General features: G+C 51.5%; 1 protein-coding gene across 4 annotated transcripts in view; it reads right to left on the reverse strand.

Annotated features, from left to right (window-relative positions):
* Positions 1-15,581, reverse strand: part of ABCA3 (ATP binding cassette subfamily A member 3) — a 44,756-nt gene extending 29,175 nt beyond the window's left edge. For 2 of the 4 annotated variants that reach the window (XM_032604949.1, XM_032604946.1), the window contains exons 1-6: positions 15,362-15,581; positions 6,537-6,607; positions 6,119-6,383; positions 5,096-5,223; positions 4,234-4,399; positions 1,370-1,629 (exon numbers count right to left, since the gene is read on the reverse strand). In XM_032604949.1, the coding sequence (XP_032460840.1) occupies positions 1,370-1,629; positions 4,234-4,399; positions 5,096-5,223; positions 6,119-6,383; positions 6,537-6,590 (873 nt within the window). In that variant the 5' untranslated portion in view covers positions 6,591-6,607; positions 15,362-15,581. Of the gene's footprint in view, positions 1-1,369; positions 1,630-4,233; positions 4,400-5,095; positions 5,224-6,118; positions 6,384-6,536; positions 6,608-6,725; positions 6,836-8,655; positions 8,863-15,361 lie in introns of those variants that run through there. The other 2 variants (XM_032604947.1, XM_032604948.1) reach the window with 2 other exon arrangements.
* Positions 15,582-16,294: the final 713 nt, after the last annotated feature.

Below are 16,294 nucleotides of genomic sequence, written 5' to 3' on the forward strand. Positions count from 1 at the left end.
CAGCCCCTCATTTATAACAATTTAAAAGCGCCAATAGGGACTTCCCTGGTGGTCCAGTGGTTAAGACTCCGAGCTTCCAATGTAAGGGGCACGGGTTCAATCCCTCGTCGGGGAACTAGTAAGATGCCACATGCCACATGGTGTGGCAAAAAAAAAAGCTCCAATAATCACAGAGTTGGCACCACTGAGAATACTCTAAATGTCCTTCCACTGGCACTGCAGACATTGCCAAAGGAAGAACTTCATATAAATTCTGGGTAATTCTGGCAGCGTCAGAGGTGAGAGCTTACAGAGGACACTATTCACCCAGATGTACATGGTTATGTCAGTGAGATGCCTGTGGAGCACACCTCACACACTTCCACACACTTCTCCATCCCCCACGACACTGCCTGACAGCTGGGCACCACAGCTGTCCTTGATCACATGCAAAGTTCGCTTCCTGCTCTCCATGTATGTGAACATTTGTCTTGTGTTGACCTACTGTTTCAACAGAAACAGAATTCAACCCGCATACGTAATTCAGAATTTCAGTAGCCACATCAAAAAAATTTAAAAGGGGACTTCCCTAGCGGTCCAGTGGTTAGGATTCCACGCTTTCACTGCCAAGGGCGCGGGTTCCATCCCTGGTCAGGGAGCTAAGATCCTGCAAGTCGTGTGGCGTGGCCAAAAAAAAAAAAAGTTTAGGGACTACCCTGGTGGTACAGTGGTTAAGAATCCGCCTGCCAATGCAGGGGACATGGGTTCGAGCCCTCGTCTGGGAAGATCCCACATGCTGCGGAACAACTAAGCCTGTGCGCCACAGCTACTGAGCCTGTGAGCCACAGCTACTGAGCCTGTGCTCTACAGCCCGCGAGCCACAACTACTGAGCCTGCGAGCCACAACTACTGAAGTCCACGTGCCTAGAGCCCATGCTCCGCAACAAGAGAAGCTACTGCAAAGAGAAGCCCACGCACCACAACGAAGAGTAGCCCCTGCTCACCACAACTAGAGAAAGCCCACGCGCAGCAACAAAGACCCAATGCAGCCAAAAGAGTTTAAAGGAACAAATGAAATTAGTTTCAACAATGTATTTTACTTTACCTAATGTATCCAAAACACTGTCTTTTCAATGTTCAGTCCTTAACATACAGCACATGAACTACAGCGCTTTATCAGGGTTTTAAAAATCTGGACAGAACAGGCTTGATTTCAAAGAGGCCCGAGATGGGCTGAGCCACGTGGGCACTAGCCCCACGCCCAGCTGCCCTGGTGCCCCCAGTGCCCAGGAGCTGCCCCCACCTGATGACAGGACTCAGGACATGACAGCCCATGGCCACACTGTGCCCAGACTCAGGATCTCTCAAAGCCAAACGCAAACAGGGTTACCTTCAGTTTCCTCTCTTTCTCTTGCACGACAGCCCGGATGATGCTGAGTGAGGTGTAAGTGAAGCTCAGCATGAGCAGCAGGGGAAGCTGGTACTGGATGGCGACGAGGAAGGGGTCCGAGATAAAAGGCGGGTAAGGGAACCTCTTGGCGATCACGGTGAGCTTCTCAAACAGCTGGTGCGTGGAGGCGTTGGCGTGGTACTGCATGACAGCCCTGTCCACGGCATGCTGCACGGCCAGGAAGCCCTCACGGATATACCCTGAGTGCGGGAGCAGAGGACGTTCCGGCATGTGGGGTCGATACATGTGGGAGAAGCCAGGTCCTGGGTGCTGGTGCTCAGAGCGCTGAGGGCACTGAGCTGGTGAAGTGGCCTGGGGTTTCCTGTAGGCCTCCAGTTTGCAGGGGCCACCCTCGCTCTTTGGCTCGAGGCCCCTCCTTCCACCTTCCAAACCATCCAGGCAACATCTCTCTGACTGGCTTCCGTGTCATCACATCTTTCTCTGACTCTCTCTTCTGCATCCCTTGCCCACTTTTAAGGACCTACTGGGATAATCGACAAGTCTTGCTCCCTTGAGACCAGCTGATCAGCAACTTTCATTCCATCCACCCTTGAGTTACCATCTCAAAGGGAGGCAGGAACCACAGACCAAAGGCCACCACTACACGACCTTTGTGTGCTTTGTGGTCCCTCCCTGCTGGCCCTTTCTGACTCCCCACATTTTTAAAGTGATAAGGGCCAGGGGGGTACGATATTCCAGTCCAGAGTGAGGCTTGTGAGAGGCTGAGCCTATGGAAGGAGTGGGGCATAGCCTCAGGAGAGAGAAAGGCAGCCTGGATTCCTGACATCCGAGCCCAGGGGACAGAGAGGGGACATGGGGTGCGGGTCTGGGTGGCGTGGGCACCCTCATTCCTAAAACAGTGACATTTAGAACACCTAACATCCTCCAACACAGAACTGTCAGCTGCCTGAGTTCAAGCCTCTAGAAAAAAGAAAAGCAATTTTATGCCCACCCCATCCCCAGCACGAGGTCACCATATCTGTGCACTTCTACCACCTCCCTTGAGTAAGTGGTTTTATGGCTGCAGAAATAGCAGGTGCTCAGTGAATCTTACCCCTCGTTGTGCTGGGTGGGGGTTTAGTTCTCATCTTCACTGTGACCCTGCAGAGTAGTGAACGACATCTTCATTGGACAAATGGGGCCACTGAGGCCCAGGGCATTGAGCCACACAAAGGGGGAGGGGACAAAGCTGAGACGGGACCTTGGTCTCTTGGCTTCAAAGCCAGTGTCTTTCTCACGTCACAACGCCTCCCCCAGGAAATGTCCTGCCTGCCTCCTGCTCCCTAGTTGTTCTTCCATGAGGTTCTGCATGCTGCCATGGGGTCTTCACCACCACAACCTCTGCAGCTGCTCAACACCGAGGCAAAGCCACCCTCTGTGATCAATCATGTCCCACTACTGAAGTTTTTATGATCATAAACAATGCTGTGGGTAACATCTTTTGTGCATCTGCATTTTCTCCTTCTTTCAGACTATTCCAGGGGCTCAATTTTTATCAGGGGTCTAAGGTATGGACATTTGGGGGTGGGCTTGGGGGGAACACTGGCCTAATTCTTGGAGGGCCTGCTGTGTGCCAAGTTCAGATCCTTTCCACATCTCTTGGGGTCTTTGTGTTTTTTTTAAACTGATTTGGACTAAGGAATCATTTATAAAACAGAAGGCATTTACCCTTTGTCATCTGCTGGAATGTTTTCCCCAATCTCTTATTTGCTTTCAAAATTGGTGCTATGTCTTTTTCTCTTTTAGCAAATTTCAAGTTTGTACGTAGTGAAATCTGTCAGTCTTTTCCTTGGAGAACTTTTGCCTCTATCGCTTCCAAGCTTAGGAAACTGTCCCCACAAACAGGACGGACAGCCCCGCCCCAGATCACACAGCCAGTGTCTCCTGCTGCTGGCTGCAGGCAGTGGGCGTGGCAGCTGATGTGGCTTCTCCTCCTCTCCAGTTGGTGACCTGTCCAGGGCTTCATTCTGGGGCCTTGCACACTTCACCTTGCCTTGCTTATCTTAGCTCCTCTTTTGGATTTAAAATCTTTTCCTGGAACATTAGCCTGGTGATAGGGTCCTGGCACCAGAAATAAATCTCTAAATGCTGGCTGCCTCCTGCCTTCCTGGTGCTCTATTTAGGGCATTCCTGGGTCTTTTCATCAAAATCTCTAACAAGTTCTGCCTCTTGCAGACCAGGGAATTAATTCTGTGTTCTTTGCAACACCCGGGATGCCGCCTGGAGCCTGCAGCTGGGCCTCAGCTTGAGGGCAAAGTCTAGTCCTGGGCCCCAGTTACTTGGTTCTAAGATGGAACCTTGGTCAGAGGAGACAAACAAGCCAACTACCTTCCAGAGTTACAGCGGACAGACCAACACACCCTCTGGCAATACAGTGAGCTGAGATCCGACTTCTGCAAACATTCCACTGACTCAATGAAACCACGGACAATTACACAAGGACAACAGAGCGTACAATGCCTATACAACTGTACAGAGAGAGGGGCAAGGAGAGAAGGGAAATGGAAAACCAAGCCCAAAAGACCCAATGCAAACTGAAGCTCCTTAAAAACTGAAACATGAATGTTTCATTCAACAGCACGTTTGCTGGGAAATAGGGAGACAGCCTTTGCTGTTTTCAAAGATTATTTTGCTTTTCAGAAGCCAGTTTTACTGGATGTTTTCTTCCTTCTCCTACAAAGAAGAAGGTCAAATAATCATAAAAAATCTTCCTCCAGAGAAATGCAAGATGGGTTCCCCCGACGTGATGATCACGAGCCAGCACCCCAGGGGAGGGAAGGAGACCCCCTAAAAGTGTTCCTCACCAGGTTCTCCGCCATCAGGGGATGTGGGTTCCCTTGGTCCTGGGCTGGGGAAGAGTGGAAAAAGGGAAGTGGTGTGCCAGCCTTCTGTCTCTCTCAGGAAAAAGGAGCCTGTCTGGGTCCACATGTAATTTCTTCGCGTGTAACTGAACCGTAAGTGATATTTCACCTACGGAAACAAAGAGAAAACCAAGCGCTCTAAGGGATCCAGCCAGAGGAGCAAACGTCTGCATCCAGTGGGAGGGCTGGGGGACCCTCATTACCGTGACCTCACCACTGCCCCAGCCCCCGCCAGTGTCTGGATCTCAGGAGGTCAGAGTGAGCGGTCCTGCCAGGGCACAGAGAGCCCAGGGGCACCTCTGCAGTGCTCTTCACCACCCTCTTCTGCCATTACCAATGGGAACTCCACGCATGACTCATCACTGCTAACCAGTGCAGGGCCACCAGCGTGATGCTGAGGGACCTGACGGTTTCCCAGTCTTATTGCCACTGGGGCAACCAAAAAACCTTTCTTTTTGTTTGTTTGTTTAAATATGTAACAGAAATTCTAATGCCATATGGTGCTAAGTCCCGAGTATCTGCTACTTTCCTACTTGTCCTATTTGACTCTGTCAAAGGAGACCCATAACGCCTTTCATAAAACGAGAGGACAAAGAGGGGCCACAGCAATGGTCTACGGCCACTTTCTTCAGACACGCGAGGTTTCTAAACCGCTCTGGCCTGATGGGTCAAACTCCATCAGGGACCCTCAGTGGGCTGAGAGGTGATTCTGGACCCAAGGGGAAGTCCCATTTGCTCCCAGGCAGGCAGAGCGCCTCTGGCTCCTGGGGGAGGAAGCTTGGCTCTGTGGGGCTGGGGTCCTCACCGCCAGTGGCAGGGGATCCCTGCTGTGGTTGAAGGCATGCTCGAACACCACGGCGGCCAGCACGTTGGCAGAGCGGTTGTCGTACCTGACGTAGTCCTCAAAGTCCTTTTCGGAGGGGAAGCCGCGAGCTGTGGGGAGGAGGGGGGCCCAGAGTTGCCCAATCGTCCACTCTGCTTGAGAAAGCTGGACCTTCAGATAAAGGACTGAAACTTACAAGTTTCTCTAGGGCTTTGTAAACCTTTCCTAAGACTCGAGGAGGCTTTTGTTTTTGGCAGAGACGGGCTGCGGTGAAGACTGGCAGAACCCCACCATCGAAGCCGGCCCTGGGCATCTAGAAGTTGAGATCTGGAGCAGGGCCCCTCCATGTGGGCAGCTGCCCTGCCCTGAGCTCTGCAGCCAGCATCAGTTTCTCTCATAACCATAATGGTGGGCTTTAAAAATTCAAGTGGACACTAATGTATTGTCTGTTCAACGACCTCTCTCACCCAGACCCCATTTCACATAAAGGGTTTGACTATAATCACATAGTGAGGGACCAGGGATCTTCCCCTAAGTGTTTGCTACACTGAATTAAACAGGCCACAGTGCCAAAATCAAGAGGGAGAGGAAAAGGGATAATACTTTCTATTCTGAAAGCAAAGACCTAGCGAGGGTGACTGGCACATTTCCTGGGAATGGCCCTCAGCAGGCTTCTTGATGACCCTTATCAGAGCTGTCCTCCCAAAACCATATCCCAGAAGAGATTCCTGGCACCGGGGCCTTGCCCTCATAATTAAACAGCTTTGTGGGGTATGTGGACGCCATCCCCACTCTGAATAGCCAGAGGCTGTAAACTGTCACACACACTGCTTCCCACAGCTGTCATAACCCTGGTCCCTGTTGCAATGAGACATGACACAGGGATTTGCGGGCCGTGCGGCCACTACAGGGCAGACTGCATTGCCTGCTGCCCGGCTCCCCGCCTGGCCAGTCCCTGCCCCAAAGCCCAAGCCCTGCAGCACTACTGAGTCCCCGACAACTCACCTCTCATGTTGATCACCAGCATCCTCCTCACCGTCTCCACGACGGTCCTCACGGCGTCACTCTGGGATGGGACGTAGGCGAGCTCCCAGGTGGCTCCCGGTGGCGGGAAGCTGAAGAACAGTGGCAGCTCCCGGATGGACTGGCCGGGGTAGAGGGTGGCATTGGGCACGTTCTCTGACTGGATCTTCAGGCGAAGCCAAATCAGGATCCCAGAAAACAGCAAGGGCAGGAAGAGCTCCAAGATGGTCACCAGGACCTTCCGCTTCTAAAGAGAAATGGAAACCGAGGGCTGAGGAGTGCGAGGTGGAGGCGAGGGGCTCCTGGAGCCCCTCCCACTGATGCCCCCTCTTGCTGACACCCCCTCTGCCAGGCCCCTCTCGCCCTTCCCCCTGCAGCATGCCCCCAGGGTCGGACCCACCTGCAAAGTGTAGTTCTTCCAGAGCAGGAGCGCCAGCTGCCTGAGCACCGCCATCCTTGCCAGAAGGGCCGCTAGTTGTGGACCAAAGACAAAAAGGGTGTTGGTTCAGGTTTGCGAATCGTGTTTGGGGAAGGCAGGGAGAGTGGGGGAAAGTCAGTCCTGAGACACAGACCCTCCACTTCTCCTCACCTTCTTTTGTCCCAGCCTAACTCAGAACAGCTCCCCAGAGGGAGAGGCCAGTTCTACTCTGTTCAAGGAACACACGCCCTTTCAGGAAGCTGACTTTGTTTCTTCTGGAAACATGAGATGAACGGCAGGGCTGGTAGATGCAACGTGGCCAATGGAATGGCAATCATTTGATGAACGCTATTCAGATGTTCTCTGTGGTTCGTATGAATGTGCTATTTCTTAGCAAAAACTCAGGCTGATGGAATTCCCCTCCCTGACTGCTTTATTCTCCACCATCACAGAACAGTAAAAGGAAACTCAGCCCAGTATCCTGGCTGCGGGCTGATTTCTAAGACCTGGAGAGCGCTGTGGGGGAGCAGGGGAGGAGCCTGGGGTGAGGGCCCTTAGTGGCCTTAACCCAGGGGCAGACACGGCAGGCGAGGCGAACGCATGGGTGGCAGGATGGCATGTGCTCTCCCACCTTGAACCCTAAGAACCAGTTTTTCCTGCTTTAACTGTGAGCAGTGGTCTGTGAGCCTCCACACGACACTGGTCATTTTCCTCCAGAGAAAATCTACTCTATGTCAGGTATGAATGTTATATTTAAATCTGGCACGTATGGTTGGGAAAATCTGCTGAGACTAATTATCAAACACAGTGACAGCAGAAACAAGAACAGAGCTTTATAAAGGTCTCCCTCAATTTAGGGAAATCCATGTCATGAGACTGCAGTGTGAGAAGCAGAGACACGGAGCCACACTAACCTCTAGAGAAGGAGGGAGTTAGAGTTAGCTCAGGAGGACCCCAGGACGCTCATGACTAGAAGCACCTAGTTCTGTAAGCTGCAGGCATGAATGCCGAGGCTGGACCTGAGGTGGGCAGCGAGGGTGGCAGAGGAAGGGAGGCCCTGGAGAGCTCCTGGTCACCGTCTGCGCCAAGTATGCAGATGGAGCAGAGAGGGGCCCTCCACAGCTCACGGTCCTTCAAGTGGGGAGAAGCATCCGTGACTCACAGGGAAGAGTCCTGAGTGCAGTGAGCCGGCTCCACACTCAGGTCGATACTAACCCAATACCATCCATTAGGCGCGTCAGGACAGCACGGACAAATGGCTGGTAAATCCTTCATTAGTTAACCTGCTCTAACACCATGGCCCAAAGAACCCACCTCGAGACCCAGTGCGCATGGAGCAAGAGCTTGTTTTTTTTTTTTTGAAACAGCCAGTTTTGCTTTTGACTTCAGTTAGCTGAAAAATCATATCCATTAAAGCTCATTTTTAAATTAAACTCTCGCTTTTAAAAAAAAGATGTAGTTGTCCGTATCTGCCTAAAAGTAGTTCCTCAAAATTTAAGCTTTAAAGGGCACTCAATAAATATTAGTAGAAAACACAACTGCAAGAAGTTATTTACAAATTAACTTAAAATATGGCTTTTATTTAACCATATGGTTAAAATATGGAGAGATTAAAGCTAAAATAGTAATGAAGGGCTATTAAGTGGCAACTTAATAAATTATCCAAATTCTTTTAAAATTAATAAGGTGGAAAAACCTGTCTTAAAATCAGTCGTAGATAGTTAATAAAAGAGCAGTAGTGTAATGTTACCCATGAAGGCCTACGGCCTATGAACAGTTTCAAGAAGTGGTTTAGGCTAAGAGGGGAAAGCAGTGCCTCCAACGGAGCTGATCATCCCCACAACAGGCTGATGGGTGCCTGGCTTGGCAGAGATGAAGGTTCTTTCTCTACCAAGAGGGGAATGTGAAAAGGTCACAGTTCAAAGAAGTCTTCTGGTCAGAGAAGTCGATGACTTCCTTTACTGGAAAAGTCTGGTCAAGAAAGGACATGTCCCCACGCTTAATCCCACCTCTCTAGGCCCCGAGGGGTGGGCAGGGCAGGGAGACAGACCGTCCGCCTTCCCACTAGGACAACACCAGACAGCAACACTGGGGAACTGACCTGAGTCCTGACAGAGGCTCCTGGCTGAGGCTTTCCTCTGGGGCTATGGGAGGTCTGGCTGGGAGGAAGCGGCCCTGCACAGAGGGCTCTGGGGTGGGGCCGGTAGGCCTCTGGAGTGCGGTGGGCTGACCTTGGAGCTCGGGAGCACTGACGCCTCACAGGATATCAGGAAGGGCCTGGGGCTCGCTGGCATGACGCTCCGGCCACCTTTGGGCAAATGGAGGGTGCCAGAGCATAATTTAAAAAATAATCATAAAACGCTTCTCACCGAGGTAGGAAATCGAAGTGCAAAATACACTGCAAGCATGTTACTTAAGCAAAGCCAAGTCCAATATCAAAGAAACATGGATTTTGGGAATCAGAGAACTCTGGGGTGGCTTTTGTTCTCTCCTGGTACAATAAACTGTAAGAAGCTTTTATTTTATATACTTTTATATTTATAGAGCCTCCTAATCCAGCCCTAACTTCTGGTACCATCACCCTTTCAAAACTAAGAAACTAGGAGGAAGTGCCTGACCCAGGATCACACAGGAAGCAAGGCACACACCCAGGATCTGAGCTTCCTAGTTTGTGTTTTTACCACTGCACCCCTACAGTCTGTGTATCCTAAAAGCAGCAAACATCTTTATAAAGTCTTTATGTATTTCTCCCAGAACCTAACATTAGAAATCAAAAAGAAAAAATATCCCTTGAGCCCCACCACCTTAACAGACATCGTACGTGTTTCTGTCTCCCCAAGGCACCCAGCTCTTTGCCCTGTGCCTGCCATGCTCTGTCTGAAGTCTCACTAAATCCCATACTCGTGTCTGTTCTGTTTGAGCAGAAAAGGAATTTAAAGGAGGAGATTCCCAGAATTACAAAATCTGGGAAGCTTTCTGGTTGCGACAGTAAATGTACACGAGGAAAGGAAGTTAAAGTTCCTCAAAACACTTAAGACCGCGGCACTCAGAGTCCCCCAGAAGTGGTGGGGGCTGCGATCCAGAACCAGCCCAGGCGGGTCCACTCCAAAGCAACTGCTCGCAAAGCCCCACAAGAACGTCTGAGGACTTCTCCCAAGGCTCACTTCACTCCTCCCAGGACAGAGCCAGGAAGGGAAGGGAAAGCTCTTTTTACCACGGAAAGGCGTGTTTGCTTACCGTTAAAATATTAAACATTACACAAATAATTGAGTATTTCAATGTTTGGTTTTCAGGTGAGCAGTGGAGCTGGTCCAGAGTGAGTGCCTATTGTGGGCTGCTAACTTCTGAGAACTCTTTTTTTAAAAAATATTTATTTTTTTGGCCACACCAGGTCTTAGTCGTGGCATGCGGGATCTAGCTCCCTGACCAGGGATTGAACCTGGGTCCCCTGCACTGGGAGCATGGAGTCTTAACCACTGGACTAGCAGGGAAGTCCCTAAGAACTTTCTTGATGTCACATGGGATTCCTCTGAAAATGGCTCTCCCGGTTTGGGAAATGGTTGTCCTAGTTTGGGAGCACTGTGCCGGGTGCTTGCCACTGCGTGTTGAGTCCCGACACCTCTGCTTCCTGATTTGGGTATTTTTTTTCATTATGGGCTTGAACATGTCCTCCAGTTTCTATGTGCCCAAGCAAAAGAAGCTTTTATTTCTGCATATACAGAACAGAATGGTGGTAACGCTTCTGGAAAGGTCACTGCTGAGTGGGCCTCAAGGCCAGCAAGCAGAAGTGGACGGAGCCCTGAAGCCAGGCACATGCTGTTATGTCACGTGTCCTGTCGTATCCCGAGCTCGGTGCCTTTCCTTCCACGGAAGCCGTCAGCACAGGCCTGGGGAAGTCATGGCTGGGAGGGAGGGGGTCTCAGTAAGGTCAAGGCAGACATCTTGCTGTCACACAGACAGCAGACAACCAGGGCTCTGCTCTCTTGACCACACATGTGGAACAGAGAGATGCCCTTGGTGGTGGTGCTCGCTGGGACTCGGCACTTTTCCTGAAGACCGAGGTGGGTGAGGACCCATCTCAGCTAGGAAAGCATTTCCTTCTCACACGGGGAGCCCACAACAGTCAGCGGTGTTAAGTCTACGTGTGTACATGCTGCAGAAAGCATGATAGGTACTTCACGTTTGCTGGTAGAATCTGTGGTTTTTTAGGATACACAAAACAAAAAAGCATCTACTCATCCAACTAACATTTGCCAAGTACTTACTGTGTGATAGGCACTTATACCAGGCACTAAAGATCTGGAAATGAAAATCACAGTGTTCTTAATCCAAGGAGTTCACAGTCTGCACATGCTTGCATGTACTGTAATCACTATAACTGAAGCCAAATGAAGCAACATGAGATTCTGGAGATCAGGATTCTGTGTGTATGTGTAAGACAGGGTGAGCTCTGGGAAGGCTCCCAGAAACAGGTGACACAGGAGACCAGTCTCGGGTTTCTTGTTAGTTGAGGTAGGGAGGGCATTATAGGATCATGAAGAAATGGAAGAGTGTATGGGGGGAACAGCAAGTAATTCTGAGTGGTTGGGGAGGAGCACCAGGGACGGAGCCAGAAGGGGAAGCCGACCAAGGCCTTGGATGCCGTGCCAAGAAGGAAGGAGGGGTAGGGGTGGGATGGGGGGTGGGGAGGGGATCCAAAAGTGCAGTAATTCTGCTCGAGGGTGTTCTGTTTTGCTTATAATCTTTTACCCAGTACATGATCTTTTAAATTGTGAAAATATCTAATTCAGTGGATTCTGCAGGTGAATGTCCAAATACCAATAAGCACTGTAAAAAATAGGCTGAAAATAGCAGGCACATTTATAGAGGGTGGTTCCCACCAGTGAATCCCACTATTGGTCTTCAAGTGGGATGAGCAAGACAATCTGCTAGAGTAAAGGAATGGCAAGAAATTCTACTTTAAAAATGAGGAAAAATTGGTTTTACTAATATTTAACACATGAATGCACCCTGGCACTCTTGCTGGCCTGTGTGTCAGCAGCCACAGCATCCTGACAGAGGAGGGGCTCTGTGACACGTGAGTGATGACTGGCCCTCACCCGCTTGTTTACTTTAAGTCTCTCAGGTGTGTTGGAGTTTACATGCTTTGGGATATCGTGGTTGTGGTCAATTAAAAAAAAAAAAGACTCAAATAGCTAAAGCTTTACAATACTTTGCAGTGATCTGGGGAGTTGTGAATACCTGGTTATCTTGTGACTTAGAACTTAAGGAGGAAATACATATTTTCTTTCATGAGAAGTGTCAAACCTGGAAACCTTTTTCTTTTTTTATTCAATGACAAATGAGTGCAGCAGCGTGTGAGCTAGCTTACTGGTTTTAAGCCAATGCACTCAAATCTGTCCCTTCCAGGAAAAGGTGACAATGCATGAGTTACAGCTTTTCAAAGTAATCTATGCCAAGAACAGAGCATTTATGAAAACAGACGTTTGGCGATGTTTCCACAGGTGTGTGACTGTATTGCCAAGGATGTGGCAAGTGCACCATCCACATGAACACTGACACCTGCACAGCAAAAGCTTTGGGAACCAGGACTTTCACCTCCCCTGATAGCCCCTGAACACTTAGCAGCCCAGATTCATCAAGAGCCCTCGAATGACTGGCAGGTGGGATTGAAAAACAAGTACCAGACACACAGCAAGTCTGCATGCCTCCCTGAGGTTCACTGTGCTTACCTGTGAACCCCTCAAGAACCAGGAACTGAAATAAACAGAACTCAGAACCACACCTTCAAATGCTGGACTCAGGTTTCACCGAGTTTATAAATAGGATGTAGACTTGATCACACGGCTTTCTTTTAAAAACAGCACACATTTGTATAATAGATTATGTACTATTGATACACTGAAAAATTTAATCGTGTTCACTTTGCCTCTCATCCACTTAATAGGTCTTTATTTGTATGTGTTTCTATGTCCATGATATTCAAGACAGTAGTATATGGCTTTCTTTTTTTTTTTTTTTATGGCTTTCTTTTATAATAAATAAATAAAACGTATGGTGGTGCATGCTCAAATTCTTTTACGTATAGCAGTGAACAGGAAAAAAGCTTCTGGACAACTTACAGAAATGATCCTTGTGTGTTTAAGGTGGGAACAAATGCCACAAGCCGCAGTCATTGTCCAAGAGCCCCATGAGGCCAGGTTCAAGGCCATGGTCATTTGCATTGGGAGGCCCAGATGGAGACCTAGTTTACGGGTCTCACATTCAATGCCACCACCTGTGCTGCCCTGGGTCAGGGCGGCGGGCTCCTCAGAATCATGTGGCTCTGAGTTTACACTGGAGCTCCTGGCAGGGAGTGGTGGGGTATATTTTTGAGCCAAAGGTGTGGCCCAGAGGAGGCTATAAGGAGAGAGTTCTACAAAATCTGTGCCACTGCCTGCTCTCCTAACCCCTGCTGCAGCCTTGGGCCCATTCCCCATCCTGCTAGCCTTCTGCCTCTCTAGGTGTAGGAAATGAGGTAAAGAGGCAATTGAGAATCCCCAGAGAGAGGTAACCATGGATCTTCTGCAACAAGCAAGGCAGCAAGCTCATTACTCAGCTCCTGCAACCACACTTATCTGCCTGTTGACTCCAAATCTCTCCAAATGTGGCGAACGACTCAGCCAGTCAGGGGGACAGGCACTGTCCAAGTCTCCCAGGACAGGGACTGCCACACCTTACACTTTCCCGGGAGTGTGTGGGCCTTCTGTGGTTTTGTCGGCTTGGAGTATCACCCACCATTCCCATCTCTACTTTCTGAAATCCTCCCTATCATTTCCCAGTCCAGGTCTGGCCCCTCTGTGAAGCTGCCACTGACAACCCTGACTGGTTCAGGGGTTCTTTGTCTTGGCTTCACAATGGAATCTTCTGGGATACTTTAAGACAGAAACTGATGCTGGAGGCCCACCCCTGGAGATTCTGGGCTGTGGCCTGGGCATGGGACTCTATCCCGGGTGATTCTAACATGCAGTCAGGGTTGACACCTTCTGCTCTTGTCGAAAGCCACCCCTCCACCTTTGCATACTTGAGGCAGCTTTTCTGGATGTCTCATGTAGCACTTATCTCTTTCTGTCTTAGGTCAGTTACTTGTGAATAAATCATCTCTTTAGCTCCATCCTAAGGTCCCCGATCGTGCACAGAGCCTTGCCCATCATTCTCCCCAGAGTTCTAGAATGCTCCCCGCCCCGTAACAGACTCAATAGCAGAGGAGTCTACTGCTGTTTCAGGAAGCAGGGCTGGAAAAGAAACTGTCAACTAGGGAGTCTTACCTGGGCCTTCCCAGTTGAGACTAAGTTAAAACAGGTTCCCATGGACTGCCTGGCATATGCACTGTGGAAAGCTAGTAACTCAGAAAAAAAAAAAAAAAAACCCAACAGCTTGAGGTCCCTCTCTTGTTCCAAAAGGCTGTTTCAACAGAATGATGATAGATCACCTTAGAGAAGGAAAGATGTCATCCTGTTTGTCAAATATAGTAAGCAAGTGTTCAATTAAAAAAACCAAACAAACCTCTGAGAAGTTAAAAAGGTGGGGGGATTCCCATGGCATCCATTTTTACCTGTTTTCCCTTTCTTTTACTTTTCCAATGATGTTAACTTTCTAAAGGAAAACATCCTTAACCTTTTCACATTTACAAAAGGCAGCATCAAAATGTTCTGAATCAAATGATATAGCTGCTCAGGAGAAAAGAGCATAACTCTTCCACTTGCACCTTGCCTGGATTTCCACACTGCTACAGGGTCTCATCCACTTCTTCAGCAAGCGTTCCTTCAGTGCCTCTCATGTGCCAGGTGCTGGCTATGTGCTAGAAGTGCAAGCCCCACAAGAGACAATCTGTGCCTTCAGGGAGCTCACAGATCAGGAGGCAAAGGGGCAAACAGAAACAACCCTATCAGGTAACAGGCTTTAATTATGCAACGTCCAAGGAAGTGAGGAGGGGCATTCATGCATGTGACAAATATGCACTAAGCATGTGTCCTAAGCCCTCATTTAGGAGATAGTCCCTGCTCTCATGAAGCTTATAGTCTAGTTCAGGAAGGAGCCAACACCTATGTAAACACAAATTCATACCAAGTACAGACTGACCATGGGCACCAGGGCTGTTGCAGGCCCTTCTGCCTAGACCACGAGGTCCCTTTCCTTCTGTCCCCCACACAACTCCCACCACTAACAGTGGACCACTGGACCCCCATTCTGAGGCTCATGAGAAGGCGGGTTTGGGAACAGGGCGGACTCCGTTACGGGGATGCATTCCCACCCACACTGGGAATCTCTGCACCGAGAGATGAGCCAGCAGCATCCTTGGCGGGCCTGCCTCAGCTCCCCAGCCTGTGATGCCGCCTGGCTTTAGCAGGCAAGTGCTCAAACTGTCTGCTGGGTGAAGGCCAGCGGGTCTTAGCGTGGTAAATGTCTGTCCACCCTCCTCGGCTCGGCACAAAGGATTCCACAACGATTCTAGCTCCGGGAAGGTTACGTTTCCCCAAGGGGGGACCGGCTTTGGAGAAATGCCTGAGGGGATGAGGACACGCCCAGAGGCTCGTGCCGAGGGGAAGCCTCAGGGCGGCCTTGCACTGCTGGGAGATGCACCTGCTGCGCCGCCAAAGGAGGCCGCGGGCAGGGCGTGGGCGGGGCAGGGCCGCGGGAGGGGCCGGGTGCCCGGCCGGGGAGAGCGGCAGCCCGCGGTGGGTAGGGGGCCCCGGGCGGGGAAGCGGCCCCCAAATCTCGAGCCTTGGGAGCCAGCGCGCGCGAGCGGCGGGTTCTGAGGCACTCACCGACCCTTAGCGCCCGGGCGGCAGCGGCCGGGGCGCTGCCCTCTCGCGGGGTCCCCTCCCTCGGCTCCCGGCTCTGCTCTGGCCTCGCGGCGGCGGCGACCGCTGCTGACAACTGCTAGGCCGCCACGGCGGGGAGGGGGCGCCTGAAACCCGCGACAGGCAGAGGACCGGGCCGCTCGGGGTCCTGCAGGAGGCGCCCCCTCGGCCGGCCCGCGCATGCGCAGTGTGCCGCCCCGCGGGTGCCAGCCCCGCCCCGGGACGCCCCGCCCCGCCCCGCCCCGCCCCGCCCCGCCCCGCCCCGCCCCGCCCCTGATCGCGCGTGCGTAGGGCTCAGCGCGCCGGCTACAAGGCCGGCAGGAGGGGCGACACGCGGGAGTCTGGGAGAGGGCTGGATCCGGTAGGAGAATTGCGTGGTCCGCAGGGACTTACAGGCGGCTGAAGTAGTCTTCGCCCGAACCTCTGCCTTCCCTGGCCATCCTCCATTTGCCCTCCAGCACTGTCTTTCTGTTGGGCGCCGTACACCTCACGGAGGGAGGGCGCTTTGCTGCCTCAGGCCTGGCACGGACGCTGCTGGGCGGAAGAGGCCCTGGGGGTGGACCTTCCTAGGAAATTTCTAGAAAACGACCCTGGGGTGGGCAGGACGGCCCAGCGTCCCTGAGTGTGGCCGTGGTCCCGGGGCGCAGTTCAGAGGGGCAGGGAGGCCTCGGGGTCACCTCAGGCAGGAAGGTCGAGAGTCAGGGTCAGGGTTACCTCAGGAGGGTCACGGGTCGGGTCGGGGTCCCCTGAAGCCGGGAGAGTTGTGAGGCTGGGTTGGGGGTCACCTTGGACGGGAGGGTCCCGAGGCCCGACAGGGATCACCGGGGGCAGAGGGTCTTGAGGCGTGGGCGGCGCGTGGCTAACAGTCCACGCGGGCTGGCCCCTCGGCTCCCGACT

Source organism: Phocoena sinus, chromosome 15 (assembly GCF_008692025.1).
Source record: "Phocoena sinus isolate mPhoSin1 chromosome 15, mPhoSin1.pri, whole genome shotgun sequence".
In the NCBI taxonomy this organism is placed as follows: domain Eukaryota; kingdom Metazoa; phylum Chordata; class Mammalia; order Artiodactyla; family Phocoenidae; genus Phocoena; species Phocoena sinus.